Source organism: Bubalus bubalis, chromosome 12 (assembly GCF_019923935.1).
Source record: "Bubalus bubalis isolate 160015118507 breed Murrah chromosome 12, NDDB_SH_1, whole genome shotgun sequence".
NCBI classification, from domain to species: Eukaryota; Metazoa; Chordata; class Mammalia; order Artiodactyla; family Bovidae; genus Bubalus; species Bubalus bubalis.
This window is the reverse complement of record NC_059168.1, coordinates 61,282,140-61,304,878: the sequence shown is the minus strand read 5'-3', so window position 1 is coordinate 61,304,878 and position 22,739 is coordinate 61,282,140. Positions and strand designations below refer to the sequence as shown.

Sequence of the window (22,739 nt, the reverse complement as noted above, 5' to 3'; positions counted from 1 at the left end):
TTATCACTGCACTGTCAGGGGTGGGGTCTGCTCCTTAGTTGTTGGAGCAGGGGTCCCCAGATCTGTTTCTTAGCTCTTTTCTGATCTGTGGTGTGAGATAGGTGGGATTAGAGAACTCCCACTGGGAGAGAAGCCACTCAGCATTCTACTTCTGGAGATGTTCACCCCTGGGTGTGCTCTGCTATGTTACCTTTCCCCTGTTGCGTGAGCTCTGAGATTACATTCTTGATTGGCGCTTCTCACGGCCACACTTTAACTGGGTATACTGGCAGTTGGCCGCGGTGTCTCTCACGCATTGTTTTCACCAGTGTACTGGTGTAGATCCAGTGTTCTTTTCTTTAATACTTCTTGAATTTTCTTCTTTTTCAATTTGCTCACCCTTCACCCCACTCTACCTATATTACTGTTTAAGCATTTATACAAACTTTTAATGGTTGATATTTGTAATTTCGTTGTGATAGTTACCAAAATCAAACAATTATCTTCGACAATTCAAAAAGCAAGGACCTGGCACTTTAACTTTTTTCCGATTAATATGACATATCTAATTAGTGTTTTCTGATCTTAAAAATAGCAAAACATTTGTGTATGTGCATGTATGTCTGTGTGTATTTATCTACCTGTATATTAACCACATCTTTTTTTTTTTTTTTTTTTTTAAGCTATTCCTTCTTGCTTTTCAAACCTTCCTTCTGGGATCATTTTCCTTTTTTCCTGAGTTATGTCCCCTACAAGTCCCTTTATTGAAGATCTGTTGAATGCTTTCAGTTTGTACATATCTTAAAGTGTCTTTATTTTGCTTTACCTATTGAGAATTCCATTGTTATATTATACAAGAGAAATGCTCATTTTCTCACTATCGTTTGAAGATACATCCCTACTGTCTTCTACACCCCATTGCTGTCATTGAGAGGTCTGGTGTCAGTCTATTTGTAGGTTATCTTCTTTATAGGTGACCTGTCTTTTCTCTTGCTTTTTAAGACCTTTTTATTTTAGAGTTCTGCATCTTCATTGTATATTTGCATACTTATAGATTCTTTTCAGTGTATCCTGATTGATATATATTGTCCCTCTTGTGTTTATTGATTCATTTCTTTTATCAGCTCTGGAAAATTGTCCGCATTTACCTTATTACCTGATTAGACGTGTTAGACTTTTCTATGTTCTCTGTTTTGCTAACTTCCGTGTTCTTTGTATTGCTAACTTCCCTTTGTATTTTTTTTTTCTTGTCTCTTTAACATTTTGTGTAATTCCTTACTTATGCCTCTTTTATTTCACTAATTCTCTCTTTATACCAAATTATTTAACTTCAGTTTTTCATTTCCAAAAGTTCTATTTAAAAAAAAAAAAACAACAAAAGTTCTATTTTTATTTCTTAAAAAATCTACTGGGTAACACTTTTATTATTAATATATCCTGTTGTAAGCTTATTTTCATGGCCCCATCATTATTTCTTTAAATATGCTGAACTGTTTTACACTCTAACTTTAATAATTCAATCATCTGAAATCCAGGGAGAAGTAAATCTCTTGTTTATTTTCTAATTTCCCGTCACAGTAGCTTGTTTCTTTTGTATTTAGTAATGTTTCAGTGTGAGCTCATACTTGTTTTAATTTATGGCAATTCTGGTGACTTGTATCAAAAGTGCTTTAATCCAGACATGAATTTTCTTTTTACTTTGCCGATGTTAAGGGCACTTAAAACTTGGGATCATTTTAGCCCCTGGCTTAATCAGTAGTCTCAAGTTAAGCACCTTTACCTTAAGACTTGGTCAAGGGTCAGTCTTCTGAGGGTGATGGCCAGAGTGGTTCTGCCCTTTTCCCCCATTTTTGATCTCTGCTTATGGATCCTAGTTTCAGTCAAGGAACTTTGGTTAGTTGGTTATTTTTTAATTGAAAATGTGTTATCCTTGGAAATTTCCTTTTTTTTTTTTCTTTTTAAGAGTCTTATGTTGTACTTTAAATGTATTTTATAAGCGGTCTAGTTGGGAGCACCTTTGGTATTTTTGGTTGATTATACTACCAGATGCCAATGCCAGTTCTTTCATTTTATCATAATGTGAATCACTACCTCTTACCTAGAAGGAACTGTACCTCCTAAGCTGCTCACCTTAATTTCATATTTACCAATTCCAATGAATCACATATATGGTTGCCAAATTGGTATGTCAATGGACATACTAGACATGTTAAATTTGAGATACCTGGAACGAAAGAGTTTAGAGCTCCAGAAATAAATGGATACTAGAGATTTGTGCCTTTGATGTATCAATGCCATAGGAGCAGTTAGGGTTACTGAGGTAGTAACCCTGTCTGAGTAGATTACTGCTTGCTCCTTCATGGAACAGGCAGAGAAAACTTATTTTTTTTTCCCCTCAAAATCAGGTTGATTATATTCTTTGCAGCTGATGGAGAAGCTCTATACAGTCAGCAAAAACACAACCAAGAGCTGACTGTGGCTCAGATTGTGAACTCCTTATTACAAAATTCAGACTTAAATTGAAAAAGGTTTTTAAAAAAATAACTGCTTTATAATCTCCAAAAATGGATCTTTCCATTTTAAGAGAAAGAACTTCAGGTAAAGTTCCTGACACAGTGATTGGCACAGGATATGCACCGAACCATAGCTATTACCTAAACCTCAGGTAACTGGCAGCCTTCTTGGGAACCCTGGAGCATCCTCAAAGACCCTATTCTAGTTCTCTAGACAGACGAAGAAGCAAGACAACATGGAGAGTATTTATTCAATAGCAACTCTGAAGACAAAGTCTCAGAAATCTGAGGGGATGTATGTATGTCCCCTATTTCTACTTCAGTCCATTTTCACAAGTTTCTGTCCTTCGCAGGGTACAACTTGATGTAAAAAGCTTGATGTATGTCCTAGATATACACAACCTTTGAGGGAACAGTTTGGAGGTGCAGACGAACAGGACACTTGTGAAAGTGGGACAGCAGGGTCTCACTGTAGCCCACAAGGAAGTAAAACTTGTGCGCAGGTAGCTGCCTCAGGACCAGGGCACAGATCTCCACCTGGTTAGCCTGGCGCTTCAGAATAAGCTGCTCAGCCAGGCAGCCTGGGAAGGTGCCCAGCATAAATTTGCGAAGGAAAACATCTTCCACTGTTCGCTCGGCAACGTGGTCCTCCCCATCCAGGTTACCTGTATGCAGTGACAGCCAGCCCTTACGGTGGGCAATGTAGTGAGGGGCATGCGCTTCCTCGTAGGTCACTGGTTTGTTCCCCTTGTCCACTCGGACTCGGGCCGCCTGGTTCTTGAAGCAGACCGCGGAGGTATGCAGGGCGCGCCAGATGCACGGCAGATCCCGGCTCCAGGACAGCATCAGAGGCCTGAGCCCGCCACCGCAGTGGAGCGCCACCATCTTGGACGTGGGGGCGGGGCAGGCGAAAACTTGACTTAAAAAGGAGACTAAGAAGGTGAAATCTAAGAATTGAGAAAACAAAAGATGAATCTCCAAATGCAAGAATGGATCTCCAAATGCAAAGAAAGAGGGTTTCAAGTAGGGGAAGTTAATAGGACCAGATGTGGCCAAAAGAGCACACTTATCTTAGAGGATGAATAATTACTATTGCTAGAAAAGTTTCCATATAGTGGATGGGAACAAATGCAAAATGGCAGTAAATCTATGAATAGTATTAACAGTACAATTTGCTGATCTGTCCTCTTCCTTATTACATCCCACGTCCACTGAATATATAGAGTCAGCCATTTTCCTGGAACAAAAATGAACACAATTTTCTTCTGATCTTCCATAGTTGAAAAGGATTCAGCAAATACTGGAGATACCAGTAAGAAGAACCAGAGAGTAGATGGGAGAACAGCTACCAAACACAGTATGGAAATTCCAAAGTGTTTCAGTTTCTGGCCTACCAGCTCATATGGAATAATAATAAGCCTTGTTTGAATTTTAATTATATTAGCTATTTCACTAATAAACTTTATATACTCTGTTAGTAATAATATTCCACATTTCTGCTATGTTTTATGTGAAAATTTAGTATATTTTATTACCATCATATTTCACAATATAGAACAGAACTTGGTTATATATCTGCTTGTTTCTTGAGTCAGAAAAACTGATTGTTACATCTGTGTAAGTTTCAGCATAGATGACCTTTTATTCCAAAATCCTGTGCAAATTATATGTTCATGACATGCTTTTCTCTCAGGACTTTAAATTTTCTGTAGAGGTAATTGATGTAAACTAAAGTTTGTCCTCACAAAGAAAATTCTTAGTTATACCTCAGGGAAAGATAGTATGATTGTGATGAAATAGTAGAAAAGTAATACCTTTTTAAAATACTTAGAAACCACTTATTATTTTCATTACAACAGCAGGGGATGTTTTTACCCCAGATCACTAATGTGAGAGTTTTGTAAAAATGCAACATTTGACTTCTCAACTTTTAATATAAATATATGATTTATTAATTGTTCTTATCCTGCTGTATTGTCCATATCCTCCTACTTTCCACTTACACAACAAAATACAACAAAGAAAAAATAATGAGGAAATGTATTTCCTAAGCTAACATTTCTCTACATTTAGCAGCACCTAATCTGGTTATTGTGACACTTTCAAGAGATGGGAATATCAGACCACCTGACCTGCCTCTTGAGAAACCTGTATGTAGGTCAGGAAGCAACAGTTAGAAGTGGACATGGAACAACAGACTGGTTCCAAATAGGAAAAGGAGTACATCAAGGCTCTATATTGTCACCCTGCTTATTTAACTTCTATGCAGAGTACATCATGAGAAAGGCTGGGCTGGAAGAAGCACAAGCTGGAATCAAGATTGCTGGGAGAAATATCAATAACCTCAGATATGCAGATGACACCACCCTTATGGCAGAAAGTGAAGAGGAACTAAAAAGAGGAGAGTGAAAAAGTTGGCTTAAAGCTCAACATTCAGAAAACGAAGATCATGGCATCTGGTCCCATCACTTCATGGGAAATAGATGGGGAAACAGTGGAAACAGTGTCAGACTTCATTTTTTTGGGCTCCAAAATCACTGCAGATGGTGACAAAGTTATGACCAACCTAGACAGCACACTGAAAAGCAGAGACATTGCTTTGTCAACAAAGGTCTGTCTAGTCAAGGCTATGGTTTTTCCAGTGGTCATGTAGGGATGTGAGAATTGGACTGTGAAGAAGGCTGCGCACTGAAGAATTGATGCTTTTGAACTGTGGGGTTGGAGAAAACTCTTGAGAATCCCTTGGACTGCAAGGAGATCCAACCAGTCCATTCTGAAGGAGATCAGCCCTGGGATTTCTTTGGAGGGAATGATGCTGAAGCTGAAACTCCAGTACTTTGGCCACTTCATGCAAAGAGTTGACTCATTGGAAAAGACTCTGATGCTGGGAGGGATTGGGGCAGGAGGAAGAGGGGACGATAGAGGATGAGATGGCTGAATGGCATCACCGACTCGATGGACGTGAGTTTGAGTGAACTCTGGGAGATGGTGATGGACAGGGAGGCCTGGCATGCTGCAATTCATGGGGTCGCAGAGTCAGACACAACTGAGCAACTGAACTGAAGTGAACTGAATCTGGTTATGTTTGTGCTTGACAGTTACTGAACCCCTCCACAGGCTGTGTGCACCAGCACCTCCTAAATACAATAAGAGTTCACATAGGGAAGATCCCAGCAGGTGAAGTCCCTACTGTTTGAGAGTATTTTTATCAGAACAAAAACAATAGCATATAAGTACATTAAACAAACTGCTCTCTCCTCTTCTATAGTTTTGTTCACAACATATAACATTTCTTCCTTACAGGTACCAAAGATTTGAAAAGGCATTTCTGTTAGCTGTTGACATTGGTGCTCGTGACCTGTTTATGGTGAGTCATTCCTTGGGATGATTTTGTGCTTTCAGTTCTAACGCTGAGTAAGTTGTCAGCTTTTGTGACCATTAAAAAGGATTAGTGTCATTTGTGCCTTCAACACATGGTGGGAAAGCATTTATTCCATCTTGGCTTGCAGCTTTGCCTTCATGAAATTGGTCAATAGCCATCCAGCCTCTTTTGACTTGCTGACATTTTCCTTGCCAGACCCAAAGGATTTTTTATGTTTTCTAAGAATTTATAATTCTTGAATGTCTCTCCTCCTGTACTTTGATGTGAGAGGATGACACCTTTGTATCTAACAAGCTTAAACTTTTTCTAATCCATTCCCTATAGAAGTACAGCTTCAGAAACCAGAACACAGGACAAGAAATGTCCCTGAGATCTTGAATGTGCTCAGTTTGTCCCTTAGGTTTTAGTGAGAAGTAACAGTTTGAGAAGTAACATTCTCACTTATATTTCTAAAGTGACCACAGTGCAAAGTAGATCCAAGAGAATATTATAAGTTCAAATATGCTTTAATCCTCAACTTAGTTATGGAACAGTAAAATAGACTAGTTTCTTACACATCTTTGTGCTCTGTATTAGGTTCTTATTTTATAAGATCTTTTGCCACAATGAGATCAGATAAACAAAGATGGGGTTCCTGATTTTCAGCACATTCTGCTCCATAGAAATTCCACTGCTGTCAGAAAATCTGGAAAACAACAAAAACTTTGAGAAGGCTCTTTTATCTGAATCTTCTGTGCAGTGAAGACATTGTGTACTTTAAGCTTTGATGCTTTAGATGTTAATATGGGTTCATATATTAGTTTATCTTGTCTTTGAAATGAGTTTGCTGTTTAAATTCTAATTTCGCATCACTTAATTAAACTGTGCTTTGTGCATTCATTGATCATGGGAAAAAAATCGAATTACTTCAAATGTATGAACCTTTTGTTATTTGTTGGTTGTCTGTATTTTGTTAGGTCACATTGATCAGGCATATTAATATATTAAGGGAACATTTTATTATTTTCACCAAAGTCTATGCATTCATACATCACAGTGTCAGAAATTTAATTACAACACTTCTTAGATTTTTCTGACCCAAGTGACGTTGTCACTTTATTTCCTCCTCACTTCTGCCACTACTCAGCAATAAAGGTAGATTTTCTTCCTATTTCCTTATTTTTTTATGTCTGTAGTCCCAGCCTTCTTTCTAGCCAAAATAACTACAGAGATGAATATTTATATGTTTAGTATCTGATAAACTTTATTTCCCAATGTATTATTATACTGTTCTGTAATTTATGCTACATTAACTATTAACCAATACATAATCATCAAAGCCTGGTGGGCTACAAGTCCACAGGGTTGCAAAGAGTCCGACATGACAGAGCACGCACCCATACTCATCAAAGCCATCTTACAAACTTCTTTTCAAATCATATCTGTTTCAGCATTTAGTCTCGGTTCTGGAGAAGGAAATGGCAACCCACTCCAGTACTCTTGCCTGGAGAATCCCATGGATGGAGGAGCCTGGTGGGCTATAGTCCATGAGATCACAAAAAGTCGGACACCACTAAGCAACTTCACTTTCACTTTCACTTTCTAGGCAGTAACAATATAAAGTCTCCATGTTAGTTTAAAGCCAAACAGACTTTCTACTAATAGGCTAACCTTAACCCATGAGGATTTATATTAGTAACAGATAAAAATCTAAAATAAGGAAATGAGAGAGATACTTTTGCTTTCCTTTTTATTTGTAAAAGTGAACAATCAAAATGCTACATCCTTATTCTTCATATGTAACTTTTTATTTATAGCCCAAGGTCTGTCTTTAAGAAGCATTAAAAGCCTTAAGAGAGGATTAAGGCCTTAATGTTCCATTTAAGCTTATGAATCTACCATATACATTTGATGCTCCACTTTAAAATTTTCTAAAGAATTTATCATGTTTTCTAATCAATTATTACTATTTAAATCATGATCTAGCCTATATACTAAGAATTATTGCCTCTTTGGATTTAAAAATTTATAAAACAAACAGTACTATTCTTACCTATAAATTACCTTCTACCCCTAAGATATCTCATCCTTAAAGAAGAAAAATATGACTACATTGAACACAAACGGGTTGCATATAAAATGTAATGCTTAACCTGAGAATATTCTTTTTGCATTAGCATATCTGTTGGTGGTAGAGAGATAAAAGACATATATAGCATGATAGAGCAGACCTTGAATATTAAAATGTAAGTATGTGGATACTAGACCTGATGAAATGAGCCAGAAAGTACCTCTTTGTCTACTTTACACATAGCCTAAGTGATCATCTTCCAAATTAGGGGTCAGCAAACTATGGCCTACCAAGCAAATTTAGCTCCCAAATGGCTGTTTACAGTTTTAAATCATTTAAAAAAAGAAAAGAAAAGAAAAAGTGTCAATATACTTTAAAATATATGATATTAAAAATACATGATATTCAAATTCAGATTTTCATATCCATAAATGAAGTGGTATTGAAGCATAGCCAAACTTAGTTGTGTAATGTGTATGACTGCCTTACGATGGCAGAGTTGAGTGGTTGCAGGAGACTATCTGGCTTGTAGAGCCTAAAATATTTACTCTCTGGTGCTTTACAAAATATGTTTGCAGACCCCTGGTCAAAACAATCATAATTTATAATTTCATTCTTCCATATTTAAAACCTTTTAGCATCTTCTATTGCCTTTGGGGTAAATTCTAACTCCCTGAAGTGGCATCTACAGCCCCTCTACTCTCACCTCTCAGATGCATCAGCTTTCTTTCAGTTCTGGGAAGTATACTCAATTCTGTTATATCCAGATCATGTTAAGGAAGGGTGTAATGGGAAGGTGTAATGGTAGATACATGGAATTTGGGTCATAAGTTGTCTTCAAAGTCCGTAACTTTTGAGTTTTATGTGTAAATGATGATAATAATATAGTACCTATCCAGACGTTGGAGAAGGCAATGGCACCCCACTCCAGTACTCTTGCCTGGAAAATCCCATGGACGGAGGAGCCTGGTAGGCTGCAGTCCATGGGGTCGCTAAGAGTCGGACACGACTGAGCTACGTCACTTTCACTTTCCACTTTCATGCACTGGAGAAGGAAATGGCAACCCACTCTAGTGTTCTTGCCTGGAGAATCCCAGGGACAGGGGAGCCTGGTGGGCTGCCATCTATGGGGTCGCACAGAGTCGGACACGACTGAAGCAACTTAGCAGCAGCAGCAGTAGCAGCATACGTTGGATTTTTTTAATTGAATAAAAGAGGTTTTGAATTCTATAATACTTTACAATTTTTAAGTTTCACACAGATGATTTCGTACAATCCCATAATAACCATTTGTTTCTCTCTGCCCCTCCTGCTTCCCTCTTCAAAGTGCTAACCACTAGTTTGTTCCTTAAGTCTGCTCCTTTTGTTATATTCACTAGTTTGCTGTAGTTTTTAGATATCATACAGTATTTGTCTTCCTCTGACTTATTTTACTCAGCATGATGCCCTCCAAGTCCACCCATAGAGCTTCAAATGGCAAAATTTCATTCTTATTTATGGTTGAGTGGTATGCATATATACATACATATATATATATATATATAATATATATATTCATTTATCTAATACCTTGGTAATTGTAAATAATGCTGCTATAAACATTGAAATGCATGTATTTTTACAAATTAGTGGGTTTTGTTTTTTGGATATATATCTAGGAGTGGAATTGCTAGTAGTACTATTTTTAGTTTTTTGAGGAAACCCCATACTGTTTTCCACAGTGACTGCACCAATTTACATTCTCACCAACAGTGTATGGTGGTTCCCGTTTCTCCACATCCTTACCAACAGTTGTGTTCTTCTTGATGATAGCCATTTCTGACTGGTGTGAGGACATACCTCATTGTGGTTTTGATTTGCATTGCCCTGATGATTAGTGATGCTGAGAATCCTTTCATGTGCTTGTTGGCCATCTGCAATTCTTCTGCTTATTTTGTAATCGAGATTTTGGAGGTTTTTTGATGTTGAGTCATAGGAGCTTTTTATATATAATGAATGTTGTCATTCAGTCGCAAAGTCGCGTTTGACTCTTTGTGACCCCATGGACTGCAGCACAACAGGCTCCTGTGTCCTCCACTATCTCCCAGAGTTTGCTCAATTTCATGTCCACTGAGTCAATGATGCTACCTAACCATCTCATCCTCTGCCACCCCCTGCTTCATAGGCCTTCAGTCTTTCCCAGCATCGGGATCTTTTCTAGTCAGTCCACTTTTCCTGTCAGGTTGGCAAAGTATTGGAGCTTCAGCTTCAGCATCAGTCTTTCTAATGAGTGTTCAGAGTTGATTTACTTTAAGGTTGACTGGTTTGATCTCCTTGCAGTCCCTCAAGAGTCTTCTGTAGCACTACAATTCGAAAACATCAATTCTTTGGTGTTCAGCCTTCATAAAGGTCCAACTCTCATATCCATACTCAATACTGGAAAAAACATAGCTTTGACGATACAGACCTTTGTTGACAAAGTGCTGTCTCTGCTTTTTAATATGCTGTTTAGGCTTGTTATAGTTTTCCTTCCAAGGAGGAAATGTCTTTTGGTTTCATGACTGCAGTCACCACCCATAGGGATTTTGGCACCTAAGAACATAAAATCTGTCACTGCTTCCACTTTTTCCCCTTCTGTTTGCCATGAAGTGATGGGACCAGATGCTATGATCTTAGATTTTTACTATTGATTTTTAAGCCAGCTTTTTCACTCTCCTCTTTCACCTTCATGAAGAAGCTCTTTAGTTCCTCCTTCCTTTCTGTCATTAGAGTGCTATCATCTGCAGATCTAAGGCTGTTGATATTTCTTCCACCAATCTAGATTCCGTGATTCATCCACCTTGGCATTTCACATGATGTACTCTGCATGTAAGTTATATAAATAGGATGACAATATACAGCTTTGAGGTACTCCTTTCCCAATTTGGAACCACTCAATTGTTCCATGTCTGGTTCTTACTGTTGCTTCCTGACCGGTATACAAGTTTCTCAGGAGACATGTAAGGTGGTCTGGTAGTCTTAGGTAGTCTAAATTCACCCCTTTAAAAATTTTCTACAATTTGCTGTGATCCGCATAGTCAAAGGCTTTAATCTAGTCAGTGAGGCTCTGGAATTCCCTTGCTTTCTCCATGATCCAGCAAATGTTGCCAATTTGATCTCTGGTTCTTCTGGCTCTTTGACACTCAACTTCTACATCTGGAAGTTCTCGGTACATGTGCTGCTGAATGAAGCTTGAAGGATTTTGAGCTAACCTTGCTAGCATGTGAAATGAGTGTAATTGTATAGTATTTGAACATTCTTTGGCATTGCCCTTCTGTGGGATTAGAATTAAAACTAATCTTTTCCAGTCCTGTGGTCACTGCTAAGTTTTCCAAATTTCATCACATATTGAGTACAACACTTTAACAGCATCATCTTTAGGATTTGAAATAGCTCAGCTGGAATTCTGTCACTTCCACTACCTTTGTTTGCAGTAATGCTTTTTAAGACCCACTTGACTTCACACTCCAGGATGTCTGGCTCTAGGTGAGTGACCACACCACTGTGGTTATCTGGGTCATTAAGACTTTTTTTGTATAGTTCTTCTGTGTATTCTTCCTACCTCTTCTTAATGTCTCCTGCTCCTGTTAGATCCTTACCATTTCTATCCTTTATCATGCCCAGCCTTGCATGAAATGTTCTGTTGATATCTCTAGTCTTCTTGAAGAGGTCTCTAGGCTTTTCCATTCTGTTGTTTTCCTCTATTCCTTTGCATTGTTCATGTAAGAAGGCCTTTTTATCTCTCCTCACCATTCTCTGAAACCCTGCATTTAGTTGGGTATTTATTTCCCTTTCTCACTTGCCTTTTGCTTCTCTTCATTCTTCAGCTTTTATTTATATTAAAAAAAACCTTTTATTTATAATAAAAGCTTCAGCATTTATTAAAAATCCTCCCCAGACAACCACTTTGCCTTCTTGCATTTTTTTTTCCCCCTTTGGGATGTTTTTGGTCACTGTCTCCTGTACAGTGTTATGAACCTTGTCCATAGTTCTTCAAGCACTCTGTCTACCACATCTTATCTGTTGAATCTGTTACTTTCACTGTATAATCATAAGAGATTTGATTTAGGTCATAACTGAGTAGCCTATTTGTTTTCCCTACTTTCTTCAGTTTAAGCCTGAATTTTACAATAAGGAACTCATGATCTGAGCCATGGTCAGCTCCAGGTATTGTTTTCGCTGACTGTATAGAGCTTCTCTATCTTTGGCTGCAAAGAACATAATCAATCTGATTTTGGTTTTGACCATCTAGTGATGTCCATGTGTAAAGTCATCTCTTGGGTTACTGGGAAAGGATGTTTGCTATGACCAGCATGTTCCCTTGACAGAACTCTGTAAGCCTTTGCCCTACTTCATTTTGTATTCCAAGGCCAAATTGGCCTATTACTCTGGATATCTCTTGACTTCCTAATTTTGCATTCCAATCCCCTATGATGTAAAAGCCATCTTTTTTTTTTTTTTTTTTTAATGTTAGTTCTAGAAGTTCTTATAGATCTTCATAGAACTTTCAGCTTCGGCTTCTTTGGCATCAGTGGCTGGGGCAGAGACTTGGATTACTGTGATATTGAATAAGGTTTACCTTGGCAATGAACAGAGATCATTCTCTCCTTTTTGAGATTTCATCCAAGTACTGCATTTCAGACTCTCGTTAACTATGAGGGCTACTCCATTTCTTCCAATGGATTCTTGCCCACAGTAATAGATATAATGTTTACATGAATTAAATTTGCCCACTCCTGTCCATTTTAGTTCACTGATTCCTAAAACGCCAATGTTCACTCTTGCCATCTCCTGCTTGGCCACATCCAATTTACCTTGATTCATGGACCTAACATTCCAGGTTCATATGCAATATTGTTTTGTATAGCATCAGACTTTACTTTCACCACCAGACATATTCACAACTGAGCATCATTTCTGGTTTGGCCCAGCTCCTTCATTCTTTCCTGAGCTATATTAGTATTTGCCCTCTGCTCTTCCCCAGTACCATACTGGACACCTTCCAACTGGGGGTACTCATATTCAGGAGTCATATCTTTTTGCCTTTCATACTGTTAATGGGGTTCTCATGGCAAGAATACTGGAATGGATTGCTATTTCCTCCTCCAGTGGACACATTTTTTTTTTTTTTAACTTTACCATATTGTATTGGTTTTGCCATATATCAAAATGAATCTGCCACAGGTATACATGTTTTCCCCACCCTGAACCCTCCTCCCTCCTCCCTCCCCATACCATCCCTCTGGGTCGTCCCAGTGCACCAGCCCCAAGCATCCAGTATCATGCATTGAACCTGGACTGGCAACTCGTTTCATATATGATATTATACATGTTACAATGCCATTCTCCCAAATCATCCCACCCTCTCCCTCTCCCACAGAGTCCAAAAGACTGTTCTAGACATCAGTGTCTCTTTTGCTGTCTCATATACAGGGTTATCGTTACCATCTTTCTAAATTCCATATATATGTGTTAGTATACTGTATTGGTGTTTTTCTTTCCAGCTTACTTCACTCTGTGTAATAGGCTTCAATTTCATCCACCTCATTAGAACTGAATCAAATGTATTCTTTTTAATGGCTGAGTAATACTCCATTGTGTATATGTACCACAGCTTTCTTATCCATTCATCTGCTGATGGACATCTAGGTTGCTTCCATGTCCTGGCTATTATAAACAGTGCTTCGATGAACATTGGGGTACACGTGTCTCTTTCAATTCTGGTTTCCTCGGTGTGTTTGCCCAGCAGTGGGATTGCTGGATCATAAAGCAGTTCTATTTCCACTTTTTAAAGGAATCTCCACACTGTTCTCCATAGTGGCTGTACTTGTTTGCATTCCCACCAACAGTGTAAGAGGGTTCCTTTTTCTCCACGCCCTCTCCAGCATTTATTGCTTGTAGATTTTTGGATCGCAGGCATTCTGACTGGCGTGAAATGATACCTCATTGTGGTTTTGATTTGCATTTCTCTGATAATGAGTGATGTTGAGCATCTTTTCATATGTTTGTTAGCCATCTGTATGTCTTCTTTGGAGAAATGTCTATTTAGGTCTTTGGCCCATTTTTTGATTGGGTCATTTATTTTTCTGGAATTGAGCTGTAGGAGTTGCTTGTATATTTTGGAGATTAGTTGTGTGTCAGTTGCTTCATTTGCTATTATTTTCTCCCATTCTGAAGGCTGTCTTTTCACCTTGCTTATAGTTTCCTCTGTTGTGCAGAAGCTTTTAATTTTAATTAGGTCCCATTTGTTTATTTTTGCTTTTATTTCCAATATTCTGGGAGGTGGGTCATAGAGGATCCTGCTGTGATGTATGTCAGAGAGTGTTTTGCCCATATTCTCCTCTAGGAGTTTTATAGTTTCTGGTCTTACGTTTAGATCTTTAATCCATTTTGAGTTTATTTTTGTGTACGGTGTTAGAAAGTGTTCTAGTTTCATTCTTTTACAAGTGGTTGACCAGTTTTCCCAGCACCACTTGTTAAAGAGATTGACTTTTCTCCATTGTATATTCTTGCCTCCTTTGTCAAAGATAAGGTGCAGTGGACACATTTTATCAGAACATCATTATGACCTGTTTGTCTTGGATGGCCCTGCACAGCATGGCTCATAGATTCACTGAGTTACGCAAGCCCCATCACCACAACAAGGCTAGATCAAGGGGATATATGAATATTAACCCCTTACCGGTCATATCATTTGCAAATATTTTCTCTTTTTACTAGGTTGCCTTTTTATTTTGTGAATGGTTTTCTTTGCTGTGCAAAGGTTTTTAAGTTTAATTAGGTCCCACTTGTTTATTTTTGCTTTTGTTTTCTTCACTTTATGAGATGGATCCAAAAAATATTGCCACAATTTACACAAGAGTATTTTGCCTATGTTTTCCTCTAAGAGTTTTATAGTATCTGGTGTCATATTAAGGTTTTTAATCCATTTTGAGATTGTTTTTGAGTCTCTGTGCAGATACTGTATTGAAAGTACTCTGTAAACTAGGAAGTACTAAAGAGATACCATGTGTTGTTACTAGTAAGAGATGGCTTTTACATGCCAGTTGCAAGAAATAATAACCTGAAACAGGACCCAAATTTCATGACTATATAGGATAATATACTTTGTAAGCAAAATCGTTGATTCAGGAAGCCCTTAGATGAAGATAAAATGTTTTGATTATAGGACTAAATAATAATAAAAAATAATACCATAAAATATAAAGAACAAAAACTAAAAAAATTGCTTGGAATTTTCTTATGCAGAAATGAACATCCTTTAAAGTATTTCTCTATGTAAGTCTCTACATTAAACTTTTTATTTATAGCTAGAATGTTTTTCATTCAACAATGTTACAGTGACAGTTTTTCATAAAATAAATATAGATCTATATCATTACTTTAATGGTTATATTGTATTCCATATTTTAATGGTACTCATATAAAAGCAGGCATAGAGACCAATGGAGCAGAATAGAGAGCCTAGCAGTAAACCTATGCATATACTTTGACAGGGGCACCAGAAACACACAATGGGGAGAGGATAGTCTCTTCAGTAAATGGTGATGGGAAAACTGGATAGCCTCATGCAAAAGAATGGAACTGGGTCCACTGACAAAAAAAAAAAAACTCAAAATGGGTTACAGAGTTACATGTAATACCTGAAATCATAGAACTCCTAGAAGAAAACATTGAGAAAAAGCCCTTTGACAATGGTCTTGGCAGTGATTTTTTTTGAGTAAGACACCAAAAGCAAAGGCAGTGAAAGCTAAAATATATAAGCAGGACTATGTCAAACCAAAAAGTTTCTGCCCAGCAAAGGAAACAACCAAGAAAAAGAAAAGGCAGTCTATCTATAACTGGATTATTTAGTTTGACATATGACATAAATAACAGTACACTATTTCTTTTCTGTTTCTCCTACTTATTATATGTTCTTTCATCTAACCATTCTTGCCCTTCTTTGTATTAACTATATTTATTCTGTTTTTCTCTTTTATTAGTGTATTTTTCCTCTTTTTCTCCAAACTAATGCCTTTTTGGTAAGCCTTTTGGTTGTTGCTGTTGTTTGGCAGCTATTTACTCTTACCTTTTTTTAAATTGAACTTTGGACATAAGATTTTAAAAGTTTAGTGATAATTTGAGACTATGTATGATGTTATTTTCCTCCAGAAAGAATTTACTTTGTTTCTGGCAACTATAATAGTTAGGTTAAAGGTTAAACTACATTTTAATCTATTCTGGAATTGAGTTTATTTGAAGCTGAGTTTCAGTCTGAGAGTGTATTTCCACTTTATACTTATATCAAGACTGTAGTCCTTCGGGAGTCCCAGCCTAAAGCTCTGCCTCCTCAGCAGATGCTACTAACTTTGTAACCTTAGCCCAGTCAGTGTCATTTTGGAGCCCAAGGAAATAAAATCTGTCACTGCTTCCACTTTTTCTGCTTCTGTTTGCCATGGAGTGATGGGACCAGATGCCATAATCTTAGTTTTTTGAATGTTGAGTTTCAAGCCATCTTTTTCACTCTCCTTTTTGACCTTCATCAAGAGGCTCTTTAGTTCCTCTTCACTTTCTACCATTAGGGTGTCATCATTTGCATATCTGAGGTTGTTTTTATTTCACTTGGCAATCTTGATTCCAGCTTGTGTGTGTGTGTCATCCAGCCCAGCATTTTGCATAATGTATTCTGGATATGTTAAATAAACAGAATGACAATATATATTCTTGTTATACTCCTTTCCTTTCCAAAATCACTGTGGACAGTTACTGCAGTCATGAAATTAGAGATGCTTGCTCCTTGATAGGAAAGCTATGACAAACCTAGACAACGTATTAAAAAACGAAGATACTGCTTTGCTGACAAAGGTCCATATAGTCAAAGCTGTGGTTTTTCTAGTGGTCATGTACAGATGTGAGAGTTGGACCATACAGGCTGAGCGCTGAAGAACTGATGCTTTTGAATTGTGGTGTTGGAGAAGACTCTTCAGAATCCCTTGGACTACACAGAGATCAAACCAGTCAGTCCTAAAGGAAATCAACCCTGAATATTCATTGGAAGGACTGATGCCGAAGCTAAAGCTCCAATAGTTTGGCCACGTGATGCAAAAGCCAACTCATTGGATAAGACCCTGATGCAGGGAAAGATTGAAGATAAAAGGAGAAGAGGGCAGCAGAGGATGAGGTGGTTAGATAGCATCACTGACTCAGTGGGCATGAAACTGAGCAAACTCCAGGAGAAAGTTTAGGACAGAGGAGCCTGGCTCTTGCCTAAAGCTCTGTGTGGTTTGTCAACTTTTCAAACACTGGTTTCTGCTAAGTTTCTCAGCCTCTGAGCCACCAATTACAAATTTGCAAATGCTTTGAAAGCAAAAGCAGCACCAAATGTCAGACTGACCTCTCTGGGCTTTGCTTCTGTCTAGGATCTTGGTCGTTCAAATACTGCCTTGGTAGGTCTCCAGTGTCTTCAAAAAAACAAACAATTTAAAAAATTATTTATCGAGCTGTTCTAGTTGTTATCATAAGAGTATCCTCTTATATATTCTTAAATGGATAACTGGAATCAGAAGTTTTCAGTATATTTTTTGAAGGTGAGTTATAAGTGTTAAACTTGGCACTAGCTGCTTTCTAATTCTGTATAACTCCCTGCAATGTGCTATTATGTTTGAACTAGTAATCACTTAGAGCCTTAAATGTCACAAACTCTACTTTTAAGCATGACATGTCATCAATTTTGTGTCCAAAATGGGTCAAATAAAACCATAAAATGTTGTATACTAGGGTATATCACTCCAAGTAAAAGCATTCAAAGAGTAAAACCTAATTTTTTTCCAATTTTAACTCATTTCAAAGAAAGTAAATAAAATAAAATTTCAGCTCTTCCATTTAAAGAATTGTTTTAATCTTGTAGGATGAATAATGCAAGTCTTTATTTTTTATAACAGTAGAAGATATTTGTTTTTATGCCTGCTTAAATTTATAGCAGTGCTTTATGATTACCGGTAACAAAATCATTACAGCTTAAAACATTAAAGGAATTAACTTTTCTTAATCAGCTGCAAAATGGCTGCATTACACCAGAGGCTATGTATGTTATTATTCAATTTGCATAATAATCCTAACCAGTAGAATTATTATACCTATTTCATAGTTGATAAATTGATAAGGAAAACTGAAAATCATGATTCAAACTCAGATATGTTTATGTTTGATTTTAAAATCCATGCCATTTCCAATTATACCAAACTGCTCATATAAAGATTAGAAAGTTCCCCAAAGTTTAGTAATTTATGACTTGATAACTACCCATAACTAAGTCTAAGAAAGCTAGTCTTTTCTTTTTATCCTTTATGAAAATATACAAAGATTTCAGTAAGACTACTTTTTATAGAATGACAATCTGATCTAGCCTGAATGATTTACAGAACCCCATTTATTGGAATACTCAATCTCTTGTCCTGTAGAAAAGTGTCAGTTTCTCACTGGTCCCTATAGTTCAATGTTGTGCGTTTCTTACTAAATTCAAACAAAGAATAATAATCATATAATTAATAGTGGTTCAACTGATGTAAAATAGGGAAAGAGGAATCTTCCCCTTCCAGGCAATGGACAAACTGGTTCTCAGACTTGCCCTCTTACTGTAAAACTGGACAAAATACATAAGAGAACTGTATTTAGGCAATGTACAGTAAGGACAGCAGGACCATGATCCTCAATAAGTGGAGAATACACAGATGAGCCCTGTATGCTGTTTCCAGAGCAGAGACCAGTGATGTCACTTAGCTGAAGACCAAGAGATAAGAGTTCAGAATTCAGGGATGATGAGGGCTCTAGAATTTGTGGTGCAAGATACCAGAAAGGGAGAATCTGTGTGACGAGTGGGGACCCAGTAGACAAAGCTTATCAAAGAGCCTCTGCTGTGGCAGAGAGCTGAATGGAGAGGCTGCACAATGCTGAGAAATGCTTTAATTCTGGTTCAGCCAAAGTGAAGCAACCTCTGAGCATTTATATGAAACCCCAGAAATGTCATCCTTTAAGAATAAGGGCCACATCCTATGACAATTTACAAAATTGCCTTTAAAAATCATAAAACCAACTTGGCAGGATCAAAGTAATCCACTACTAATTTAATGCTTGTTAGTACAAAAGATTCAATAGCCTTTAAAGAAAGACAGTTATAATCCAAACTCCCTACAATGTGACATCCACAATGTCCAGCATAAACATATTACTACGTTTGTGAAGAAGCAGGGAAATGTGATGTATTACGAAGAGAAAAAGAAGCTAATAGTAACAGACCCTAAGATACCAAGAGATTGAGATGGGCAGACAAGCACTTTGGAGCAGCTGTTATAAACATGTTCAAGGATTTTAAAAGAACATAGTTAGTGAATATATAGGGATTCTTAGCAGAGACACAAACTAATAAAGTGGGAGGGGAGGAATTCTATAAATGAAAAATATGAAATCTAAAATGAAAAATTCTACTTTAAAAAGTATTGGCCCCGTATAATAAAGGATTAGTGAATAGGAGGATAGTTCAATAGAGATAATCCAATTTGAAGGAAAGAAAGAAAACACTGCAAAAATGAACAAAGCCTCAGTAACAGTAAGACAAAATCAAGTACTTTATAAAACATATGTAATTGGTGAAAGAAGTTAGTCTACAGACATAAGAAGCTCAGTGAGCTCCAAACAGAAGGCAGCTTTACCCAGGCCCACAATATCTTGGCACAGTATCCAAAATACGGAAACCAATGATGAAGAGAAAAATCTTTAAAATACCCATAAAAAATTTATGTAGAAGTATTAACAGCTAATAGGAATTATGGCTGACTTCTCATCAGAATCGATGACAGAAGATAATGGAGCATTAAGTACTGAAAAAAATAAAAACTTTGAACACAATTTTTTATCCAGTGAAATTTATTCTAAAATGAGAATGAAATAAAGAGACTTTTGGATAAATAAAAGCTGATACAACTCAACACCAGCAGATCTGAACCACAAGAAAAATTCCTGTACCACAAGGAAATTCTTTAGGTAGAACAAATATGCTAACAAATGTGGGTCTACATAAAAGAATGAAGAGCTCTGGAGATGGTAAATATTAACAATGAAAGTATTTTCTTAACAAAATCAATAAAAGTATTATTAATAATACTTCTAATAAAACTATTTTTCCTAGTGGAAGAATGTCTTTAAACTATAACTGTTTAGAGCAAAGGTACCAACAATACACTATTGTAGTTATAACATATATAGGTATGAAATTACATCACAAGGAGTTGGGGTAAATAAAAATTACACTGCTGTAACGTCTATGCATTTTACCTGTAGTGGTATAATATTATTCTAAATAAACTGTGATAAGACTGCATGTTATAGTGCCTAGATGATTTTCTTAAAATTTTAAGTAGATATGCAACTTTAAAAAGTCAATAGAGAAGGCTTCCCTGGTGGCTCATTGTGAAGAGTCCACCTGCCAGTGCAGGAGATGTGGGTTCAATCCCTGATCCAGGAAGATCCCACATGTCACGGAGCATCTAAGCTGTCTCCACAACTATTGAGCCTATGCTCTGCAACTACTGAAGCCCTTGTGCCTAGAGCCCATGCTCTAGAAGAGAATCTACTGCAGTGAGAAGCCCATGCACTACAACTAGAGAGCAGCCCCGCTTGCTGCAACTGGAGGAAAGCCCACACAGCAGTGAAGACCCAGCACAGCCAAAAACAAAAAATAAAAAGTCAATACAGAAATGTAAAAATACATTAAAAGTACTGAACCCCAAAGAGGGCAGTACAGGATAACAAATAACAAACAAGCAAGATGGTGATAAGACCCATGATACTTAAACCCAAATATTTATAATTATAATTATATTAAAATCAATTAAATTCACACTCCAATTAAAAAGTAGAGACTGAATTTTTTTTAAGACCAAGATTGTGGAACTGGATAAAAAGCAAGACCTAATTATATTGTCTCTAAGACAAAACACTTAAGTTATTATGACAAAATGGATTGAAATTATAAAGATAATACCCTGCAAACAGTAAGGTATCAGGCAAATTAGATTTCACAATGAAGTATTACCAGAGATAAAAAAGGACACTTGTGATAAAGTTGAATAGAAAGACATATTTCTAAATGTTTATGTACAAAATAACTGAACTTCAAATATATGAAGCAAAAGCTGACAACAAAAGAGAAACAGACAAATGCAGTATTCAAAGAACAAGTACTAAAAAAAAAAAAAATTCAGAAAAGATATGTTGAACCTTCTAACCAACTTAAACTGACAGATTTTGAACTTATCTCCAACAACTTTAGAATGCACGTTCTTTTCAAATGTCTAAGGGATAATAACTAAACATAGACTGTCTGCTGGTCCATAAAATAAAGCACAGTACACTTTAGAAGACTGAAATATGACACCAAAGGAATTAAATTATGTCAGTCACATGCATACATATACAGATTTCCCAACTAACAGCATATGAAACAGTGCTACAGTGAAAGTGTCATTCAAAGAAGAAATCATAAGAGAAACTAGGAAATATTTTTAATATTTAATGAATATATGAAAATGGTATGGGATGATTATACAGGTACACCTTATTTCATTGTACCTCCACTTCACTGTCCTTTATAGATACTGCATATTTTACAAATCAAAAGTCTGTTGCATCCCTACCTCAAGGAAGTCCACCACACTATTTTTCCAATAGCATTTGCTTATTACATGGCTTTTTGTCAAATTTTGGTAATTCTTGCAATGTTTCAAACTTTTTCATGGTTATGGTGATATGTGAACAGTGGTCTTTTATGTTACTACCACAATTCACTGAAGACTCAGACGATAGCACTTGTTAAACAATTTTGTTATTTAGTTGCCACGTCGTGTCTGACTCTTTGCAACCCCACAGGCTTCAGCATGCCAGGCTTCCCTGTCCCTTACCACTTCTCGGAGTTTGCAAAGTTCATGTCCATAGAATTGGTGATGCCATCCAACCATCTCATCCTCTGTTGCCTTGTTCTTCTGCCTTCAATTTTTCCCAGCATCAAGGTCTTTTCCAGTGAGTCAACTCCTCGCATCAGGTGGCCAAAATATTGCAGGTTCAGCTTCAGCATCAGTCCTTCCAATGAGTATTCAGGGTTGATTTCCTTTAGGATTGACTAGTTTGATCTCCTTGCAGTCCAAGAGACTCTCAAGAGTCTTCTCCAACACCAGTTAGAAAACATCAATTCTTTCAGCACTCTGCCTTCTTTATGGTCCAAATCTCACATCCATACGTGACTACTGAAAAGACCATAGCTTTGACAATATGGGCCTTTGTCAGCAAAGTGGTGTCTTTGCTTTTTAATACACTGTCTAGGTTTGTTATAGCTTTCCTGCCCAGAAGCAATCTTCTTCCAATTTCATTGCTGCAGTTCACCATCCACAGTGATTTTAGAGCCCAAGAAGAGGATCTGTCACTGCTTCCACGTTTTCCCCTTCTATCTGCCATGAAGTGATGGCACCAAATACCATGTGATCTTAGTTTTCTTCATATTAAGTTTTACACTGTCTTTTTCCATCTCCTCTTTCACCCTCATCAAAAGGCTTTTAGTTTCTCTTCACTTTCTGCCATTAAAGTGGTATCTATCATCTGCATATCTGAGGTTGTTTATATTTCTCCCAGCAATCTTGATTCCAACTTGTAACTCATCCAGTCTGGCATTTTGAATGATGTATTCTGCGTATAAACTAAATAAACAGGGTGACAGTAAACAGACTTGTACTCCTTGCTCAATTTTGAACCTGTCAGTTGTTCCATA

At 37.1% G+C, this 22,739-nt stretch overlaps 2 protein-coding genes across 15 annotated transcripts in view; one reads left to right on the top strand and one right to left on the bottom strand.

The window, feature by feature from the left end:
* The window catches only part of LOC102389627 (WD repeat containing planar cell polarity effector), a 454,572-nt gene that overhangs the window by 392,894 nt on the left and 38,939 nt on the right, over positions 1-22,739 (top strand). For 13 of the 14 annotated variants that reach the window (XM_045162259.1, XM_045162264.1, XM_045162261.1 and 10 more), the window contains one exon: positions 5,796-5,859. In XM_045162259.1, the coding sequence (XP_045018194.1) occupies positions 5,796-5,859 (64 nt within the window). Of the gene's footprint in view, positions 1-5,795; positions 5,860-6,450; positions 7,078-22,739 lie in introns of those variants that run through there. The other variant, XM_045162262.1, reaches the window with a different exon arrangement.
* Positions 2,865-3,383, bottom strand: LOC102389311 (28S ribosomal protein S24, mitochondrial-like). Its single transcript, XM_044926045.2, has one exon. The coding sequence runs from the start codon at positions 3,375-3,377 to the stop codon at positions 2,880-2,882; it is 498 nt and encodes a 165-aa protein (XP_044781980.2). The 5' UTR covers positions 3,378-3,383; the 3' UTR covers positions 2,865-2,879.

Coding starts and splice junctions, on each gene's coding strand:
- LOC102389311 (XM_044926045.2), bottom strand. CDS start 3,377: ATGGTGGCGCTCCACTGCGGTGGCGGGCTCAGGCCTCTGATGCTGTCC.